The sequence below is a fragment of the Polypterus senegalus genome, chromosome 5 (genome assembly GCF_016835505.1).
Source record: "Polypterus senegalus isolate Bchr_013 chromosome 5, ASM1683550v1, whole genome shotgun sequence".
Taxonomy (NCBI): Eukaryota; Metazoa; Chordata; class Cladistia; order Polypteriformes; family Polypteridae; genus Polypterus; species Polypterus senegalus.
This window is the reverse complement of record NC_053158.1, coordinates 184,180,109-184,201,464: the sequence shown is the minus strand read 5'-3', so window position 1 is coordinate 184,201,464 and position 21,356 is coordinate 184,180,109. Positions and strand designations below refer to the sequence as shown.

The 21,356-nt window shown below is 40.8% G+C and overlaps 1 protein-coding gene across 2 annotated transcripts in view; it reads left to right on the top strand.

Annotated features, from left to right (window-relative positions):
* Window positions 1-7,358, top strand: part of LOC120529692 — a 75,242-nt gene extending 67,884 nt beyond the window's left edge. For both annotated transcript variants that reach the window (XM_039753739.1, XM_039753738.1), the window contains 2 exons: window positions 3,385-3,437; window positions 6,255-7,358. In XM_039753739.1, the coding sequence (XP_039609673.1) occupies window positions 3,385-3,423 (39 nt within the window). In that variant the 3' untranslated portion in view covers window positions 3,424-3,437; window positions 6,255-7,358. The remainder of the gene's footprint in view (window positions 1-3,384; window positions 3,438-6,254) is intronic.
* The last annotated feature ends 13,998 nt before the right edge of the window (window positions 7,359-21,356 follow it).

The following is a 21,356-nucleotide window of genomic DNA, read 5'->3' as shown; positions in this document are numbered from 1 at the left end:
GGTGCTTCACTCAATCTTTAACACTAGAATTACCAGAGCCTACGAAAAAACTCGTAGATCCGTCCCACCTTAAATCACTTCTCACCTCTCCATCAGTGTCTTTTGTCCTGTAAATGTGATAATAAGCAGCAAGTAGCCAGCAGCCGGCTATAACATCCCCCACTCCGCACAGTTGTCTCAGCTCAAGTCTGTTTACCTGCATGCCAGATGCTTAGAGTTGTATAGAGTAAGAAGTCAAGCAAAATGACACCTTTTATAAATACTATATCGTTATTTGGAACACTTGCATTTCATGTGTGTTCCGTGTCTACAGCAATCTATGTAAACACATCGTTAAAACATAAACGTTTTTCATGTTTTAGTAATAATTGACAACATGGAGACATGAAGTGTATAATGTGTGAAGCCTGAAGTCCAAATATCAAAGAAACACTTTCACAAAAGGTACAAATACAACGGAACAAATGCGCTTTTATTCAAAAATATACACTCTGTCCAACTCTAAGCAATTGACACGCAGGTAAACAGACTTGAGCTGAGAAAACTGTGTGTGGTGGGGGGATGTGATAGCAGGCTGCTGGCTGTTTGCTGTTTATCCACACATTTAAAGGACAAAAGACACTGACGGGGAGGTGAGAAGCAATTTAAGGTGGGACGGATCTACGAGTTTTTTCATAGGCTCTGGAAATTCTAGTGTTAATTTATACAGTGTTTTCAGAAAGTATTAAAATTCCTTTACTTTTTCAGATTTTGCTATCTTGCAGTCTTTTGCTGAAATCATTCAAATTATTTTTTACCTCATCAATCAACACTCAGTACCACAGAATGACAAAGCAAAAAATAGGACTTTAGGAGTTTTGCAAACTTTTAAAAAATAAAAAGTTCAGAACATCACATTGACACAAGCATTCAGTCCCTTTGCCATAGCAGTTGAAATTTGGGCCTGGTGCATCCCATTCTATTGATCATCATTGAGATGTTTCTACATCTTATTTGGAGTCGACTCATTGCACCTGATTAGGAAAGGCTCCCACCTGTCTACACAAAGTCCCACAGCTGACAATGTATATTAGAACAAAAAAAAAGATAAGCCATGAGGTTGAAGCTGATGTCAAAACACAGATCTGGTGAAGGCTAATAAAGAATTTGGCAGCATTCAAGGTTCCCAAAAGCACAGTGGTCACCGTAATTCTTAAATGAAATAAGTTTGGAACAACCGTGACTCCTCTTAGAGCTGCCAACCTGGAGTAATTAGGAGAGAAAGCCCTTGGTGAAATGGATGACCAAAATCTTGATGGTCACTCTGGCTGAGCTCCAGAGAACCTCTGTGGAGATGGGAGAAACTTACAGAAGGACAACCCGCCACTTCAGCACTCCGCTAATCTGGGCTTTATGACAGAGTGACCAGACAACCCATTTGGATTTTACAAAAATGGCACCTAACAGACTCTCAGACTATAAGAAACAGGATATTCTGATCTGATTAAACCAAGATTGAACTGTTTAACCTCAATTGTAATCATCACGTCTGGAGGAAACCAGGTACCTTTCATCACCTGCACAACACCATTCCAACAGTGAAGCAAGGTGGTTAGAGCATCATGCTGTGGAGTTGATTTTCAGCAGCAGGGACTGGGTGACTGGTCGGGGTTGATAGGAAGCTGAGTAAAACAAAGTATAGAGATACCGTTGCTCCAGAGCACTGTGGGCTTCAGATTGGCCCAAAGGTTCTTATTTCAACAGGGTAATGACCCTTAGCACAAGGCAAAGATAATCCAGGAGAGGCTTAGGGTCTACTCTGGCAATGTTCATGAGTGGCTCAGTCAGTGAAAAGACTTGAATCCAATCAACCATCTCTGAAGAAACCTGAAAATAGCTGTCTACAACAAATCCCCATCCAACCTGACAGAGCTAGAGAGGATATGCAGAGAAGAATGGTAGAAAATACCTGAGAAGACAGCTGGCTGTTATCACTGCCGAAGGGGTTTCAACTAAGTACTGAGTGAAGTCAAGTCTGATTTATTGATAAAAGCACATTTAAAACAATAGATGTTGAACTAGATTGCTGTACAAAGGGGCAATAACATAACACAATACAAACAATAGAGTAAGAACAGATTAATAAAACAATCAATTAACACCATCCCCCACACCTTTACACAAAGTGAAAGGCAGGAGAGAAGAAGTGGGTCTTAAGCCGAGTATTAAAAACCTCGATAGAGAGGCAGATCATTCCAAAGCCTAGGAGGGACAACTGAGAAAGCTCTTTCTCCCCTCGAGAGAAGATCTTGGATCTACGAGAAGTAGTTGTCCAGATGACCTTAATCCCCTCAGTGCCGAGTATGGATGAAGGAGATTGCAGATGTATTTTGGAGCGAATCCATGCAAGGCTTTAAAAATAAACAACAAAATTTTAAAACCAATATGAAATCTCACCGGTAGCCAGTGGAGAGAAGCTAGTACAGGGGAGATATGATCCTTTTTTTTGAGTACTAGTTAAAAATCTAGCTATTGTGTTTTGAACCAGCTGAAGGTGTAAATGGAGCAGATTTGGGCAATCCCACATATAATTAGTTACAATACTCTTTTCAAGATGTGATGAAAGCATGAATGACTGTTTCCAAGTCCTTCTGTGAGAGAAAAGAATTTAGTTTTGAGAATTGTCTCAGTTGGTAAAAACTGGACTTTACTATCATGGAAATTTGTTTATCAAAACCTAGTGACGACTCAAAGATGATACCTAGATATATCAATATTTATGTTAACGTGATAGTTTGGTATTCCATTTTTCTGTTTGTTATTCTGGGGAATTGACTGTTGCACAATTTGGGGAAATAAATAACACGGGCAGACCTTTCCATGAACTCATTTGTAGACCCCATTTCTAAGTTTTATCCATTCCTTTTCTAACTGGGCTTAATTGAAGCTTAGCATTGCAGGGAATGGAGCCTATCCTGGACCGTACATCCGTCCATTGTGAAGCCCGCTCATGAACTCACTCACACTTCATTATTCCAGGTCAGTTTTTCAGGAAACCTAATGCATAAGCCATTGGGATATAGGATGAAATCTGAGTACCCCAAGAAAATCTCACAAACATAGCTACAGTGGCATTTGACCCCAGATTCCTGGAGCTGTAAGGCGTCAGTTGCAACTCCTGAACCAATCCGTGGGCAAATCTGGTATTAATGAAGCACTCTTTATGCACAAAGATATTCTTTATTACCTTAGTATGAAGAAGGCATGGCTCCTGTGGTTTGATTATGTTTAAGCACAAAGTATGGAGGATCATCTTGCATGTATTCTTAAAGTCAATTTGTTTAGAATTTGACCCTTTTTTGCCATGCTAGTATAATTTTACAATATGTTCAAATTATCTTTCAGCATTCAAAGAAATGTGAGGGCAGCGGCAACGCTTCTTAAGCTTCATTTCTAAAGTAAGTACAGTGCAGTTCTTACTTGATAAGCTGCACAAATAAAGTGGCAATAACCACTTTGGTGAGCAGTAGATATGGACTGGGGGCAGTTTATTAGATCCTTCCTGCTTTTTGAACGTATATAATATTTATCATTTCACTTTATCTATATATATATATAAAAGTCAATGTGTGTGTGTATGTATGTATGTATGTATGTTCCAGCATCACTTCCGAACGGCTGGACCAATTTTCATGAAACTTGGTACACACATTTCTCATTGATTGACTAAAAATACTGTAGGGTGAAATCAACCATAACCCACTCCCTTCTGGGTAGGGTGGGGGGTGATCTTGCAATCTTCTATGCATGTTATCATTCACTTGACACTCGGAACGACCACCAAAGGGCGAACTGGAGGCGACTGCCAGCACTCTTTATGTTTGAACGCCACCACGCCGCTGTTGTTTCTGAAATTAAATAGAGTTGGCTGGTTCTGAGCGTGAACTGGATGATCACATACATACAAGACCACAAGACAAGCACATTAGTGAGTCTTACATTGTTCGTTAATTTATTTTTATTTTTAAAGTTGTGGGTTTTTTTAATTATATTTTTTTCAAATAATTTAAAAAAAGAACACTTTATTTTCCTCCCAGGCAACGCTGGGTATTCCAGCTATATATAAAAAGTCAAAGTATGTGTGTGTGTGTGTGTATGTATGTATGTATGTTTATGATAAATTATCTGCATCGAAGCCTTCCCTCTGTCCTTTTCTGCGGTGGTTGACACATAGCATATGATTGTAGTCCAGTGTTGTATTAACTCCATTTTGAAAACTTTCTTTAATATTTTACAGTGGGATGGCATGATGGTGCAGTTGGTAGTACAGTAATCCCTCGCTATATCGCGCTTTGACTTTCGCGGTTTCGGTCTATCGCGGATTTTATATGAAAGCATAACTAAATATATAACGCGGATTTTTCGCTGCTTCGCGGGTTCTGCGGACAATGTGTCTTTTTACTTCCTGTACATGCTTCCTCAGTTGGTTTGCCCAGTTGATTTCATAAAAGGGACGCTATTGGCGGATGACTGAGAAGCTAACCAATCAGAGCACGCAGTTAAGTTCCTGCTTGCTGAATGCAGTGTTAACCAGGAAGTCTTGTCTCGCTCATTCAGCATCAACGTGTTTCGCTGTGTAAAGAGTTGTGCTCTTTTGTGTTTATCTTTGTGCATAGTCAAGCCCTTCATTATGGCTCCAAAACGATCTGCTACTGCTTCAGGGGCCGTGCCCAAGCAAACGGAAGATGTTAACGATTGCCGAAAAGGTAAACGTTTTGGATTTGTTGAAGGCTACGATTCCTTTTATTTAAAAAGTAGGAAAGGAATATAAGATCTACGGCCGCAGTGTCCTTTTAACCAGGGTGCAAAACAAGTTGTAAGTGGATGTAATAAGGCAGTAGTCTGGATGGAATCTGCTTTACGGATTTGGATTGAAGACTGCCAGAAGAAGAACAGCGGCAGTGCTACACAATCGCCTGAAGTGGCTCCTTTAAGGGCTGTAACACTCTCCTTTGTTGTGCAGTAAAATAAAACTCATTGTTATCGGACAAGTCATCGTGTCATTGTTGGTGAGTAACCATAATTAATTTTCTACTTACAGTGCTTAGTACATGTACGTACGTTTAGTGTCACTGTACACACATTTACTGTATACTATTTTTGTTGCCTTGTACGTATTTATTGCTGGTGGCCTGTCTATCGTAATGGCTGTAACATGTGATATCGGAGACCCTCAATATCTTTAAAATAATATTTAGGTTTTACTGTATATAAACAGTGTGTTTATATACATAATTTCAATGAATCTTACCTAATATCTAAGAGAATACAAAGGGATTATGCTGTATAACTCTGTGGGGAATATTTATAAAGTGTGGGAGAGTTTATAAGGGCTTAAAATATATAAAAATAACCATAAAAACATATGGTTTCTACTTTGCGGATTTTCACCTATCGTGGGGGGGTCTGGAACGCAACCCCCGCGATCGAGGAGGGATTACTGTACTGTTACCTCATAGATTTGAAGACCAGCATTTGAATCTTGCCCTGGTAACTATCTACTGTCAAGAAACAACAAATGCACAGAAAAATGTTTGGGGTAGCCAATCCATATACTTGGAAAATTAGACTTTTGGAGAAAATAAAATGATGTCTTTTTAGATGTAGCTTTTTAGATGTATTGACAATGGCACTGTTTATATGATTGGCACAGGAAATGAGATCATGAGAGCCAGGACAGGAAGTGATGTCATCAGGCAGAACTTCCTTTTGATGGTCTGCAGAGGAGGAAAGAGAGAAAGTGTTAAGTGACAGTGCCAATGCCTGGTCCGATGGATAAATGCCCTCATTCGATCCCATAACCTGTTTCCCAGTCGCACATGTGTGATTCCACACAATCGCAGCATGTCTGTGTGGGCTTTTCCTTTGGGTATTCTGGTCTCCATCCCACATGTTATTTAAATCTGTGTTAGGCTATTTGGTCATTTTGAATTGGCCTTGTTTACCTGGATGTATGGGCACAGCACAGACTGGCACCATGTCCATGTTTGCTTACTGCAAGATAGGTTGTTGCCTTCAAGACTGAATTAAGCAAGTTCAATAAAGCATGAATACTGCAAGAACTACTTTGTGATAATTCAACATGCATTATAGGGAATAATATGTTCCATTACAATAGACAGATGTGTGTTTTTCAGTAAAACGGATAATTAAAGTTGCACTTGACGTGCATGATTCCTATATTTGTCTTGATGTTTTTTATTTCTTTGTTTCAGACAATGAAATCAAGATCAAGGGATGATATCTTTAAACTCCTCACAAAGACATTACACGTTTGAACACTTTGAACGTCACCATCTAAATGTGCTAAAAGTTCTGCACCACCTCTATCTGACAGTTTTTCAAAGGACATTCCAAAACATGGATCACTTTACCCGTAAAAGCATCCCTTGCAAATACCAGAACTCCAAAGATCATTATGATGGATTTAAAGGGAACGCCATTTCTGAACAATAGAAGAGAAGCCTCTTCAAAATTTCAAAGTAGTGCTGTAGGCGTACAAAAGCATATTGAAATTTCTCAGATTTTGTTTGATGTTTTTTTTCCTTTCACAAATGTATTGCTTATGCCTGAAGTCAAAGGTAAATGGGTCAGGACCAATAATCAAAAAACAATATCAACTGTGAGCAATGTGGAGTCTTTTTCAATTTATCTCAATGCTAGGATGTGTACTGAACCACACTGGTTCACACTGGTCACACTGGATGTGATGAGTGGCATTTCTGCATTAAGCACCAGTGGGGACAGCTCCTAAGCAATATGCTCCCCTCTGAAATTTTATGTATTATTAAAATGTTTATAACAATCTTCAGCTTTGTCTTCTTAAGCACTTTTTCAATTTCCTATCATATGCTCAATATAATTAGAAAAGTACCGCTTCTTGTATTATGTGAAATCATCTGGGTGCTAAAAGTCATTTTCAGATAAGGAGCTGGGCCAATTGGCCCTGCAGTGTTCTCTATGCCCTGGATGTGTGCAGAGATGTGTACCATGAACCTTCCAGTTTAGGACTGGGGTTTGAAAGCAATTCCCTGTGTTAAAATGAGGATTGCTTGTTGTTGTTGTTGCTATTTTTATTTATTGTGATTCTGGTTCAAGCTTTTCCAAGTCGGTGCAATTCTGCACACACCAGTGAGGAGGCAGAAAAATTCCAGGACTATTTGTTCACTTAAAGATAGTCACAATAACCTGAAAATTAAAGGACATCAATATCAGGAATGGATTGCTCTCAAGACATTATGCTGCATGTTGATATTCTCCCACCACTGTAGAGGACTGTGCTAAAAAAACAGGTACAAAAATAAAAAGGGTACAAAGAATGTCTACATGTGCTGCTTCAATGAATTTGTGGAAAAGAAGCTAGTGATATGATGCTTCTGTTTTAAAGAGGTGTGAACCCCGATATGGAAAGAACAAGTATGGATGTAGAAAATCATTTTTTCAGTTGTTTTCTGGCCTCTGTGGAAGACAGTCCCTGAACACAGACAGACAGACACCTAATGTCCAAAACACACACTATTTATTGCCTTCTCTGATTCACAACACCTTACAATGCTCTAATTAGCTCGAGCTCAGTTCTTTCTTTCTTCATTCTTCTTCTCTTTCTGCCCCCTTTACTCCTCCACACACAAGCTCCGTCTCCTTCCTCCCGACTCTGGCTCATCTACTGGAGTGAGACGGCCCCCTTTATAATGCCCAGGTGCTTCCTGATAGTCTTCTGACGGCACCCCCTGGTGTGGCGGAAGTGCCGTATGAGCACCCGGAAGCACTCTGGGTGTTCCTGGAATTACCTTCTGGCAGTGGCGGAAGTGCTGTAATCCAGGGTTCCTCAATCCTCCGGGCGCCCCCTGTCGGTGGCCACAGGCCCCAACAGGGATGAGCTTCCCAGCTTTGTTCCCATGGCCCCCATGCAGACCAGGGTGACTGCCCTCTTGTGGCCCATGGGAGGTATTGTCCCTCTCATTGTCCTTCCAGGCATCCTGGCCAAATTGGGTCCCCAGCCATCTGCCACACCTCGCACTGACCAGCAAATGCCTGACAACATGGAAGTTAGTGCTGCAACCAGACGTGTAGCGTGTTGTTCTAGTCCTGCTGCATGTATAGTCTGTGTGTTCCTTTTCCATTTTTGTGGCTTGTCCTTTTTCACCTCAAAGCTGTTCATTTGCCATTTCAATTTTAGTTGCCCGTAGCTGACAGATTTCCCTGAGCAGCAGGTATTTGAGAGGCTTCGATTTTTTATTTATGTTTTATTTAAATCTGTATGGCTGTATTTTATCAGTTGATGACGATGATAACAAAGGGTAGCCAATGAGCCAGCTGAGACAGACCAGTCCCCAGCATCCCATTGTTTGAATGAGCATAAAAGGTGTGTGAACCTGCCTGTTTCACTACTTAGCAGAAATAGACAGATATTATTGATTAGGTAAGTTCACGTTTGTTAGAAATGTCTGCACACGTGTAAGGGGTCAATATTCAGGTGGTATACCCATCATAAATCAATCCACATCACCTCCAAGTAGACTGTAACAAAGATGGACATAGTGGTAAGTGAGAGACAACAGACAGTTTTGAAAAGTCAAAGTACACAGAGCAAATGTATTAAACAAAAGGAAAACAATAAAGTAATAAATAAGTCATTAAACGGTCCACAAAAACTGCAGTGTAATTATGGAGGTTGAAAACAATCAATTAATAATTTACAATCATTTTTTGAAAGGCTTCAAGACATCTGGTTAGTCTTCTTAATTAGATAAGCATGGTTATCTCTCTCTTTTTCTCCAAGAGTCATTTGTGCAAATATCTAAGTAATACAATATTTATAAGCCACTACTAAGGGCTCATTTATACTTCACGCTCAGAACGCGTACACGTCCGCATCATGGCTGCCACGCGTTCCCAGCGTTCATTTCACGCGTCCTCTGAGCAGATCCTCAGAAATTAACGCGACGCGTGCGCGAGCTGCAGTACCAGCAAAAAGTCGGGGGGCGCAGTGTGCTAAAAGTCGTAACGTGACATCAGAGTCTCTGTTTACTATCTACATGTGACAGCAAGCCTCTATGGAGATCCTTCGGGGATCGATGTGCGCACTTTGCTGTTTGATGAATGGCTCAAATACAGCGCTATACATTATGTTGCCGATGTGAAGTTGCAAAAAAAAAAAAAAATAGACGGCACAAAAGATTGTATGTGAGACTTTTAAAATGTATCGTGTCATTTATATATGTCTAATTTACTTTTTAATTTTTGCAACTTAACAACAGCAACATAATGTATAGCGTTATATTTGAGCCACTGAGAAAAAAATAAAGGACACGGTGAAAACGTGTACTTTGTGATTAAAGTGGAAATTTCGGCTTTAATCTCGAAATGTCCACTTTAACCTCGTAGTTTACTTTATCATTAAAGCAGACGGTCGCAAACGTCATCCCAGTTTTTAATCGCTACGAGCTTCTTGGACCTGACAGCAGGTAAAGTAAAACAATAAAAAATAGATGGCACAAAAGATGGTATGTGAGACTTTTAAAATGTATCGTGTCATTACGATCGGGAATATGCGACGCTTGAATATAAAAGCACCACGAATGCATCAGTATGTCAGCATTTTGCTTCATCAGTGGAAAACAGCAATAGATCGCCAAACAGAACAAATTAAACGTATGATATTCCAACTCTCTGCACATTTAGAATCTTTAGATTTATACTTGATATCACTTTCATGATGAAATGCATTAAAATGTGTATGTTACATTTTACATATAATTTCGTTTAAATAATGAATACTGTTACTAAATACACACATGGGGGAATAATTACACACATGGGGGTGTCACGGTGGCAGAGCGATAGCACTGCTGTCTCGCAGGGAGTTATGTTGCTGGTATTTCCTGCTTGTATTCCACACTGTGCTCCGGTTTCCTTCCAAAGATATGCAGATTTGGGGATTTGGTGCCGCTAAAATGACGCCAGTGTATGTGTGTGCTTGTATTCACCTTGCGATGAGCTGAGGCCTCGTCAAGGGACTGTTTCTCACTCGTGCCCAATGCTTCCTGGAATGGACACATACATCCCTGGATTTATGGATTTAATCAATAAACATCCTTCTCAGAGATATTGCGGTAAGGTGTTATCGGAATTTAATAGGTGTTCTAGGCATTTTACAACACAGAGAAGCCAAACATGTTCTCACCGTGATAATATCTCGCACTGCCACCTGGTGGATTCCTCCAGATTTACGTAAAGAACGCGTGCAAGTATAAACACTACAACGCTTGCGTAGCAGGAGCGTCCGCTGCAGCATGCGTTGCGTCGCGTGAAGTATAAATGAGCCCTAACCCTCCTCTACTCTATTTCTCTTCTTGGTATCTGGATGTGGCACCTCTACTGCAGGACTGCTCTTCTGCATATGGGTAAGTGAGCTCAAGTAAAGGAGCACTGGAATCTTTGGATGGAAAGATTCTCTCATCAGATTGGACGTCAGCACAGACTCCACTATCAAAAACCCAGGAGCGGGTAGGTGGCCAGTTGGCCAAGGTCTCCAGGACTCTGACTTTGTTTTTGACCTTCTCTTGTGTGATTTTAATCTCCATTGTTGTCAAATGGCCGTAGTTCTGTAATCATGTTTGTTCAGTTTCTACCTTGTTCTGAATGTGTTTTAACAAAACTGTATTTTTATGGGTACTAGTTCTGTATTTAGTAATTAGCAAAATCTATACTTGTATTTTATGTGAGAGTTGTTCACAGTGCTCTACTCCTGGACTCTATGAAGAGTGCTATACAAAAATAAGTTGCATACATCTGCACACACCCTCACACACTCACACTGGAGCCAGTTTAGCGTCGCCAGTCTGCCTAACGTGTATGGCTTTGAGCATTGTCGGGCAACTGGTGTGCCGCGCTGTGGAATTTTCTGGGGGCGCCGCGAAAACTTCTGTAAAATATTTTAAATTGCTAGTGTTTTTGAACTTTTGCTTGATTAAAAAGATAATGTTTAAAATAAAATATTTTATGTTGGAAAAACAGATAACGGAACACTTACGGAAATGAAGTCTAAGAAACGCAAGAGACTTCAAATGATCGACAAAGAAATGCACGTCTGTCTTTCAAAAATTGATCCTCGCATCAATCTCATATGTGCTGTAACAGAATAAGATGCTTCTCGCACCCTTGTACCCTCAGACTATACGTCAGACACCAGGTAAAATCCAATGATGATATTTTATTATAATAATAAAGTGCACAAAGCACGCTCCTCTCCACAATTCTTCAATCTATACTAATAAAAGGCAAAGCCCTCACCCACTCACTCACTCACTCACTGACTCATCACTAATTCTCCAACTTCCCGTGTGGGTGGAAGGCTGAAATTTGGCAGGTTCATTCCTTACAGCTTCCTTACAAAAGTTGGGCAGGTTTTATATCGAAATTCTACGCGTAATGGTCATAACTGGAAGCAGTTTTTCTCCATTTACTGTAATGGAGATGAGCTTCAACGCCGTGGGGGCAGAGTTTCGTGTGACATCATCACGCCTTCACGTAATCACGCAGTACATAGAAAACCAGGAAGACCTCCAAAAAGCGCTGAAGAAAACATGCATTATATAATTGAGAAGGCAGCGAAACAATAAGAAGTGAGCGAGTGACATATACAACCATATTCATGAGTTCTGCTACTTCGGAAACAAAGCACGATGTAAACCTACACTTTAAATTAAGTTCATAGACAGGCTGCCGCTGGCGTTTGTAATTTAGTGCCTGCCCATATAAGGCCGTCCGTCAGCGGCAATCCAATAGCAAACTGCCACGGGTAAATATTCACGGGTGAAGGACTGTGCTTATGGAGAGGAAGATGAGATGGTCAGGGTGGTGTTTGACACAAACTCAGCGAAACTGCGAGAGAAAGTTTTAAGTGCCAGGACTAAGGTAACATTAAATACAGCCTTGGACATAGCACGAGATGGCACCAGCACAGCTGGGAACCTTCGATGCATGTACACCGAGCGGCTCACGTGAACTGGACGAGTGCACAGATAAAAGCAACAGTTCCAAAGAGCTGAACAAAACAGAATTACACAATTGAAAAGGCAGCAAAAAATATGAAGCGTCTGATAAGCATATTCATAAATGCAGCTACTGTGGAAATAAAGCACACGGTGGAAAAGTCAATGTCCCGCTAAAGGAAGACAGTGTAAAAAACCCGTGCATGCAGTGTGTCAGGTCTCAGATAAAGAAGAAGACGAGCTGTTTATTGATGCAGTAAGAAACGAATCGATGAATGAAACCTGTCATCTTTACAACGATTGACAAACACGGAATGTAACTTGAACACAACACATCCTACAAATACGAACCTGATTGAAAGAAATAATGATAATCAAATCCTTGATGACAGCAACACTCAGTAACACTCACAAAACAAATACTGTATATTGACAGTCATGTTACGTTATTTTTAAAATGTTCCCTTTTCTTTTTCTACCTTTTTTAACACACTACTTCTCCGCTGCGATACGCGGGTATATATATATATGTATATATATATATCCCGCTCTACATACTCGAATAATGGATACTTTATTCGCCATCAATGATTGTTTTGGTAAAGCCATACTCAGTGTATTCATTAGATGAACGGTAAAAAAGTAAGAGCGAGGGGAGGATGACTTATTGAGGCATGCAGGCTGTAGTCTTGCGTCAACTCTATCTGAATTGCGCGATCACATTTGAAAAAATATATCTTTTCAAGTTCTATTTAGTCCATATGTGTCAAACTCAAGGGCGGGCCACATCCGCCCGGCGTGTAATTATATCCGCCCGAGATCATTTTATATACTGTATTATTGTTATTAAAGCCCGGGTATATGAAGCGCTGGTAACACAATAAACTACAGATCCCATAATGCAGCGCTTCAGCTGCCTTGCCGAACACTTACCGCTTACTAGAGTTATTGCGCACTGAGTTTGCACGGCGCTTTGGTGACTTTGAAGAACAAAAAAAGTCCGTCTACATGCGGCTCGAACCTTGTGCATGTTTGGTAGCACATATCTGTGTGAGAAGCTCTTCTCAGTGATGAAGACTAACAAAACAGCACACAGGAGTCGCCTCACTGATGAGCACCTGCAATCCATCCTGAGAATCTCCACAACACAGAACCTCACAGCAAACAGAAACGAACCTGTACCCAAAAAAAGATGCCAGGCGTCCAGCTCTAAAATGACATATGAGCAAAGACAACTGAATGATTTGATTTGTTATTGCACGTAAGAGCGGGAGTCAACCGTTTTAACAAACAGCGTATTGCACTGATCTGAAATAGCTGTGTGTGTATATATGTAGATATGTATGTATATGTATTTGTGTGTATATATGTGTGTGTATGTATGTATATGTGTGTATATATGTGTGTGTATATATGTAGATATATATGTATGTATATATGTGTATATGTATAGATATGTATATATATATATATATATATGTTTATGTGTGTGTGTAATATATATATATATATATATATATATATATATATATATATATATATATATATATATATATATATGACAACAACACTCATCACTCACAACAGTGACAAAACAATTACATTGACAATCAGGTTACGTTATTTTCAAAATGTTTCCTTTTCTTTTCATTGCTTCTTTAACACACTACTTCTCCGCTGCGAAGCGCGGGTATTTTGCTAGTAAACAATAAATCACAAATACAATAAACCAATCCTCCACTCCCAGATGCTTAGCCACCCTGCCTCCCAACTCAGCTCATCGTCTGGGAGCTCCCACAGTCCTTTTATATTCCCTGACCCGGAGGTGTTCCTTCCCAACAGTCCACAAGTCCTTATTCCTTCCGGGTCAGGGTAAATAATGTTTTTCTCACCCCGGAAGCCGCCGCTCTTCCTATGACGAACTTCCGGGTCATAGGGCATGAAGAACTCTTCGGTCCTCCCTGCAGCTCCCTCTCGTGGCCCCCATGGCATCCAGCAGGGCGGTGCACAAAAACTACATGGTCCATAATGCCCTGCTGGTCTTCTGGGGACCTCCATGCTGCAAGGAGGGCTCCACCTGGCGGCTTGGGGGTATTGGCCGGGGTACATGGCCGGCCATATCTTACAGTGCTGAAAAACAATCTCAACGTTGACATTAATTAAATTTAAGATTTATCCTTTGATTCCTTTATTAATAAAATGTCTTTCAAACTTGTAAAATTAACTGTTTTTATTGGCGATTGTCCATAGATTGTGTCGTCACGACTTTATTTATGGGCAGTCCCCCAGGTGTGCCGCGAAAGAAAATTTTTGGACTTAGTGCGCCGCAACTCGAAAAAGGTTGCCTTTCACTAGCTTTGAGGATGGGGAGAAAATCCCAGCGTGCTACCTTCCTTCCTTTAATGTTGACTAAATACTATTGTATTTATGAATACAGTGTCGAGGGTGCCACGACCCGGCCGGGACGCCTTGGAGGACCGGAAGTGGGCATGTGCCCATCTGGGATCATGTGGGGGCTGCCTTCCTGGTTGCTTTGGGGGCCACAGGTTCAGGGCATGGAAGTCCCACCCTGTAGGGGCCCGTGGTCACACCAGGAGGCGCCCCAATGCCTTGGGGACCCTGGACCTCAGCACTTCCGCCACACCAGGGAGTGCTGGGGGGAAGAGAAGCAGGGACATCTGGAGAGCTTCTGGGAGAACAGCCGGCACTTCCGCCACACTGGAGCGTGTCAGCGGGAGATTGCCAGGGAGCACCTGGAGCTCATCCGGGTGTGGATAAAAGGGGCCGCCTCCCTTCATTCGGGGCGAGAGTCGGGAGCGGAGAGGACTGAGCTGGAGAAGGCAAGGAGGCGGCCTGAAGAGAGTGAGAGAAAGGCATTGTGTGGCCAGGACTTTGGGGGTTTTGTGGTGCACTTATTGTAAATAATTGTGAATAAACGTGTGTTTGGGTGACAATGATGGCGTCTGCCTGTCTGTGTCCGGGTCAACCTCCACAACAGTTAATACTATTAAAACTATTTAATTAATTAATAGTAATTACTATTTGATTAATACAATTAATACTCTTGTATTTATTAATACAATTAATATGTTAATACTATTGTATTGACTATTGTATGTAGTAATATTGTATGTTCAAATCTTCTTCTTTTTCAGTGTTCACTTTGAAATTCAAAGTGGAAAAGTAAAAAATATTGTAGGGGCAGGAGGTTCAGCTGGCAAGGGATTGCCAGAGAAGTGATATTCCCAAGGTGGCACAAGACAAGGACCAGTCCCGGCAAGAACCTCAGAGAGAGAAAAGCTGAACCCTGGGAGTCTGAGCACACCAAGGGGGATAGAAAGACAGGGGTATCTGAGAGTTGCTTAAGCCTCAACTGTAAAGTTTATCTTGGAAGTCAACATCATAAGCGTCCCAGTCTGACTGAAACAATGAAGGCTGTAGAATATCAGAATATTTCGCCTGGTGTCCAGGGCTTTCAGTGACTCACTGCACACATGCAGGGTGATTATATGCTCACAAGTGAACATGGCGGTGACATTTAAGAAGCTGTGAGAAAAAGAGTATATTTTGCTATAAATAACATATGATTATAAATTCAAGATAAAATATATTAAGCTCTGTTTCTTCTAACTTGCACACAATGGCAGACCGCACAGCTGTGGTTTCCTCTTTGTGCAGTAGCTCAGTTCTTTGGTCATAGAGATCCCTTTTATGAAAAAAATAGACTATGTAAACCAGACAATGCAAATCAATGCTGTTATTCACTTTCATCAAAACAATAAAACAATAATAATAATAATTTCACATTTTATTCTAAGACTTTAAGAATTTATCTGAATAACCTCGACTTACTCTTTTGTTTCATAGTGATCTATCATGAAGTCACATTTTATCTCCTTTGCACTCTTCTATCATCTACCGCTGGCATCACATTGAACCTCAAGTGAGTTTGAGACGTTTAATGTGACTTCGACTATGACTGACCATCCAAAAAAAAAACTTGAATGCAAGAAAGTCTTCATTTTCAAAGCAAAAGCAATTTTAGATACCAGCAAGACAATTTGAATTAACTCATTGTCCATGATTTTGATGTTCTGTAGTCGACTGCCGCTTGTCCAAGCTTCGTTCCTGCTTTGTGCCTGATGCTGCCTGGATGGGCCCCAGCTTCCCTCTGCCATAAACTGGATTTCATAGGACTAAGGATGCCATGCTGTGTTTTTGGGTGCTTCTGTTTTATTATAATTCTTCTGGTCAGGTTTGAATTGGGTGTTTTCCCCAGATATTTACACAACCAAGTGTCATTTGCATTGTTTTGTGTTTATATATTTGAATATATAAAGTCAAGCGTGACATATTCAGAATCAATATTAAATATTTTTTCTGTCTGTTTAAAAAACAGTATTTTGTGTGCAGCTATTGTGACCACAAGGGGGTGCCAGAGAGATGCAAACCACAGATGCAGCAACACAACACACAATTTATGAATAAAATAAAGCACTTCTTTTTACCAGTACTCAGCCACCAATACAATTACAATCACAATAATGCATTTCTTCCTTCTTCTCCACCTCCGTTGAGTGTTGCCCACTGCCTCCCTACTCTGACTCGTCCATATGTGGCAGTGGGCTCCTTTTTAAGTGAATGCTTCCGGTGTCATGCTGGATCTTCCAGGCCATAACATAAAGTAGGGAGGTCCTCCCCAGACAATGCTCTCTGTCAGCCTGTAGGGACTCCCGCAGGGCTTTATTTCCAAACTCCAACTCCCAAGAACCCCTGCAGTTGTCTGAGCTGGACTGCCGTATGAGGACCACTGCCACCTGGCATATGGGGGATGGACCAGCTCCCTAATTTCAGCTTCCGCTAGTCCAATTACTAAAACATACCGGCCAGGTACAAATTTATTTCTTTGCCCCGCCAGCAAATCTGCTTGCGTCGTCCTGCTGGCCTCCCGTCTGGGTAGTGGAACAGCCTCTGATCCAGACAGGATGCCCGTCCTCCTCCTACACTACAGCATTGCATTGTGTAGCATTTTGCTATTGATGTTTTGAGGCTCTGCTCAGTGTTGATTGCTGTCATCTTCACTAATTTAAAGGCCGTTTTCCAGATTTACCTGAGTTAGCCGTTTGCCCTGCAACACCTCCAGATGTTGTTCTCTCCACTCACCTCAGTTCTTGACATCTTTCAGGTTGGGACCTGGTTTTTTTTTTCATATCATCTGACACAGCTTCCTGCCACAGCTTCTTGGCCTAATTCCCACCATCTCCATTTTGGTTCATCATTTCACCCAAACATCTTCTCCAATTCTTTTTCTGTGGGAATAATACATTTGGAGTCTGGTTCACCTGGAACATAAATGTGACATCAAGTCTTTTAAGAGACTAAATTAAACCAATTGAAAAAGCCCAACAGGTTGGACACTGAGACACGTAGCTGATTTGAAATCCATTAAAGTTTAATGATCTTTATAAATCATGAATGAATATTTAACATCTTAAACCAATGGCTAAATTCCTCAAAGGCTAATTTACATTTACATATTCAACATCATAGTTCTGTTCTGCAGAAGAAAGATAGATTGAAAGAAACATTGTCAGAACCTCCACACCGAGCCATAGCAAGGTTTGGGGCAGCCACCCGTATAATTGGTATCCTGGCTGCAAAATTGTGAATATACAGTCATATGAAAAAGTTTGGGAACCCCTCTTAATCCATCCATCCATTATCCAACCTGCTATATCCTAACTACAGGGTCACAGGGGTCTGCTGGAGCCAATCCCAGCCAACACAGGGTGCAAGGCAGGAAAGAAACCCCGGGCAGGGCGCCAGCCCACCGCAGAGGAGTACAAAATGAAGATTTAAAATCTGTTCTGAAGTCTGAACCTAAAATTGTTGTCTGTATTCGATTGTGACAGATTGCAGATCATTGTGGCATTTTGTCGATGATGTCAGGGAAATGCTGAATAATTGTAAACACGAATGTAGCCATGAGGTTGTTTTTAGGGTACACTGAGTACACACTTAGTCACTGTAGCATAAAGGATCACCAAGCTATCTTTCATACATTTCTACATAAATGGAGTTTCTTGCATTTTTTTTTTTTTTTGGACGTGAACGTCACGTCACTTACCTGCCTCAATTGCAAAAAGCAGGAGAAGTGAGGTGCTGTGACTGAGGTTTGTGCAAGATGTCATGCAATCACAGGGATGAGCGCAGGATGGGGTAGAGACAGAAGCCAGACTGTTAGCATATAACAAGACCTAACAATCTATTCTGGTACAGTAAGAGATGGTATTACCTTGTACAATGATTAATAAATAAAGAATATCAGTATTAGCAACTTGAAAAAAGAAATATACATATAAAGTCATACCCATGTTCTGTCCCAAGGTGCACTTGCTTCATTGCGCACAACTGGAGGTGTTTAAAGGTTCTGCAGCTGTCAAATGAGTGAAAGGTAAAAATCGAAGTTGAAGTAAAACAGTAAACTAATCCACAGTTGAAGTTACACAGAACAACAACATTTATTTACATATAACATTTTCAGTGTAGGTCAAAGTGCTTTACAAGATGACAAAAGAAAGTTACAAGAAGAATAAAATTAAGATGGGGCAAAATATATTAAAGAATTAATAACAATAAAACAAGGTAAGGACAGATAGCTGGAGAAAAAAAAACAAAATCTGCAGGAGTTCCAAGGCCAAAGAGACCACCTAGCCCCCACTGGGCATTCTACCTAACATAAATGTTCCTAAATCAAACCTCTTCGTTTTCATGCTTCAGATGATAGGATTTGATGAAGTTGGTCTCGTGGACAGCTGAGACTTCCACCTTCATTCCAACATCTCAGGGAGATGAATGGTGACTTGATCAGGTGGTCGTGGTGCAGATCACCACCACAGAACCGGAAAGAAACATCAGAGAATACTGGGGATTAGTACAGACAGCAGATCCCTGAAGAATATGATAATTCTATGCCCATATAGTCTACAGTACACCCTTGAAATTTGTGGGGGTTATGTTCCTAGAGCACCGGCAAATTGTGAAAAACTGCAAATTATGGATGTGGTTAAAAAATGCCAATTTTTATAGTTTAAATATGTCCCCAAGTCACTTTAATTTCAATTCAACCTCAGCTTAATACATTACCTAAAAAAAGAATGTAAAGGTAAACCCGTATACTGTACAGTACTGTCCCGCAGTGCTAGAATGTAAAATACTGATGTTACCGCTATATGTACTGTAATTCATGCAAGCGTATTTTCATTCCCAGAAGCCTTAGAAAGCGCAGGCCGTTTCAAAAGCATCTTGGGGCTTTAACCCTTAAATTGCCACATACTTGGGGGTTAATGCATCCCTGGATGCCAAATACTTTTTGCTGCACTTTTTAAGTAAACGTCACAATTTGCAATGAAAAAGTGAAATTTTAATGGAACACAGTTTTTTTCATGCAAAGAGCATCCCAATTACTGCAACACTGGTCATTTTACACACTGCTAATGAACTGTAAAAACTATTTTAAAAACTACTGGAACAATATGTACAAAGTGCAACTGACGCCATTGATGACATTCAGTAAATCACCGAGCCAACTGCTCTTGAACTGGCTGCACACAAGCACACAGAGGCCAACGCTGATACTTGCAGGCTAGTCTAGTACAGCGGCTCAATCCCAGAGACAGTGAGGCTGCAGTGCTGCTGGGGGCGGCAGTGGTCATGAGCTGGCTGCTCAACGAATGTACGGCACTGACTGATCAGTAGGTAAGTGGATGTTATGATTGTTTTTCTTCTTTGGTTCTGTTGAAGGAGAGAGAGAGAGAGAGAGAGGCATTAGTACACACAATCAAACCTTTATCTTGTGTAATATCACTCACCTTAGGACTTGTGGGCTGTCTCCTAAGCACACGTGTGTGACACCATATTATAAAAATGGGTTTTTAACAGCTTTTTAAAATGATCCATAGTACTAGCCTGGCAAATATTTGAGATTTTAGGTTGTGACTGTGCGTTTCAGTGAGCAGAAAGCAGCCTTTTTTAGGGCACTACATCCCCCGGGACACTAGATGGCAGCTCTCCTGGATGGAAATGGTTCCTCGGATTCCCGCAGGGCAACATGGGACATGGAGTTTGTCTCTTCAGTCCTGTTGGGTGCCGTGGGTGCCACCAGAGGGAGCTCACCAAGAACCCTGGGACGATTACTGTTACGCCAACCTGGAAGTTCTTCAGAGTCATGAGGGTGGAAGCCCACAGTACTTCCGGGACACTTGAGGATAGACGATGTGGCGTTTGACCCGGAGAAGAAATACTTCTGGGTCAAAGACTATAAAAGGACTCTGGGAATACCCAGCAAGCGGAGCCAGAGTTGGGTGGTAGAGGACGGAGCTGCTGGGAGTGGAGGAGTGTGTGTGTGTATGTATTATTGATTATTGTATTGCTTTATTATTGAGAATTGTGGAGTGTGCTGTGCTTTGTGCACTTTACTGGAAGAATATTATAGTTAAAATCTCGTGTGTCTTGGACGTCTGTCTGGTGGGTTCAATGGGGCAACAGCGACACCTAGCGTCCACAAAGTGCATAACAGTAAAAGACCACCTCAGCACTTGTTTTAAACTTGGCTCTTAGAATTATAAGCAGCCTTCCATATGAAGATCTAAGATTACGACTTGGAGTGTAGGGGGGCAAGCATTTCAAAATATATAATGAAGCATATTATTTAAGCCTTTATAATCCATTAGTAGTATTTTAAAGTCAATTCTGAATGACACAGCTGTGAGGGGCTCAAATTTTCTTTTTCTAGTTAAGATTCTGGCTGCTGCATTCCGACAATTGATGTCTTTCTTAGGTAGTCCTGCAAGGAATGCATTACAGTAAATGAATCGACTGAAAACAAAAGTGTGAATTAATTTTTTAGCATCTGTTAAAGTTATAATAGGTCTAACTTTTGCCGTATTCCTTTAGTGAAAGAATGCAGTCCCAGTAATCTGATTAATATGTGATTTAAAGTTTAGGTCAGAATTGATGATTACCCCTAAATTCTTTATCTCCGCCATATATCCATATATATATCCATGTTTGCCAATCACTAATATTTCTGTTTTTTCCTAATTTAGTTCATCCATTCCAGAAATACTGCTCAGAAATTGGATCAGATTTGTCAAAAGCATCAGGGTCACCAGTCTGCATAGCTGTGGGAGCCCACCTGTGTTTGAGGTAATCTGACCTAATGGAAGCATGTAGATTGAAAAAAGCAGCATAGATTATTATGGTACAGCATATACAGTACCATGTATTTTCTACATGTTAAGTAAGACTGAAGCCAATTTA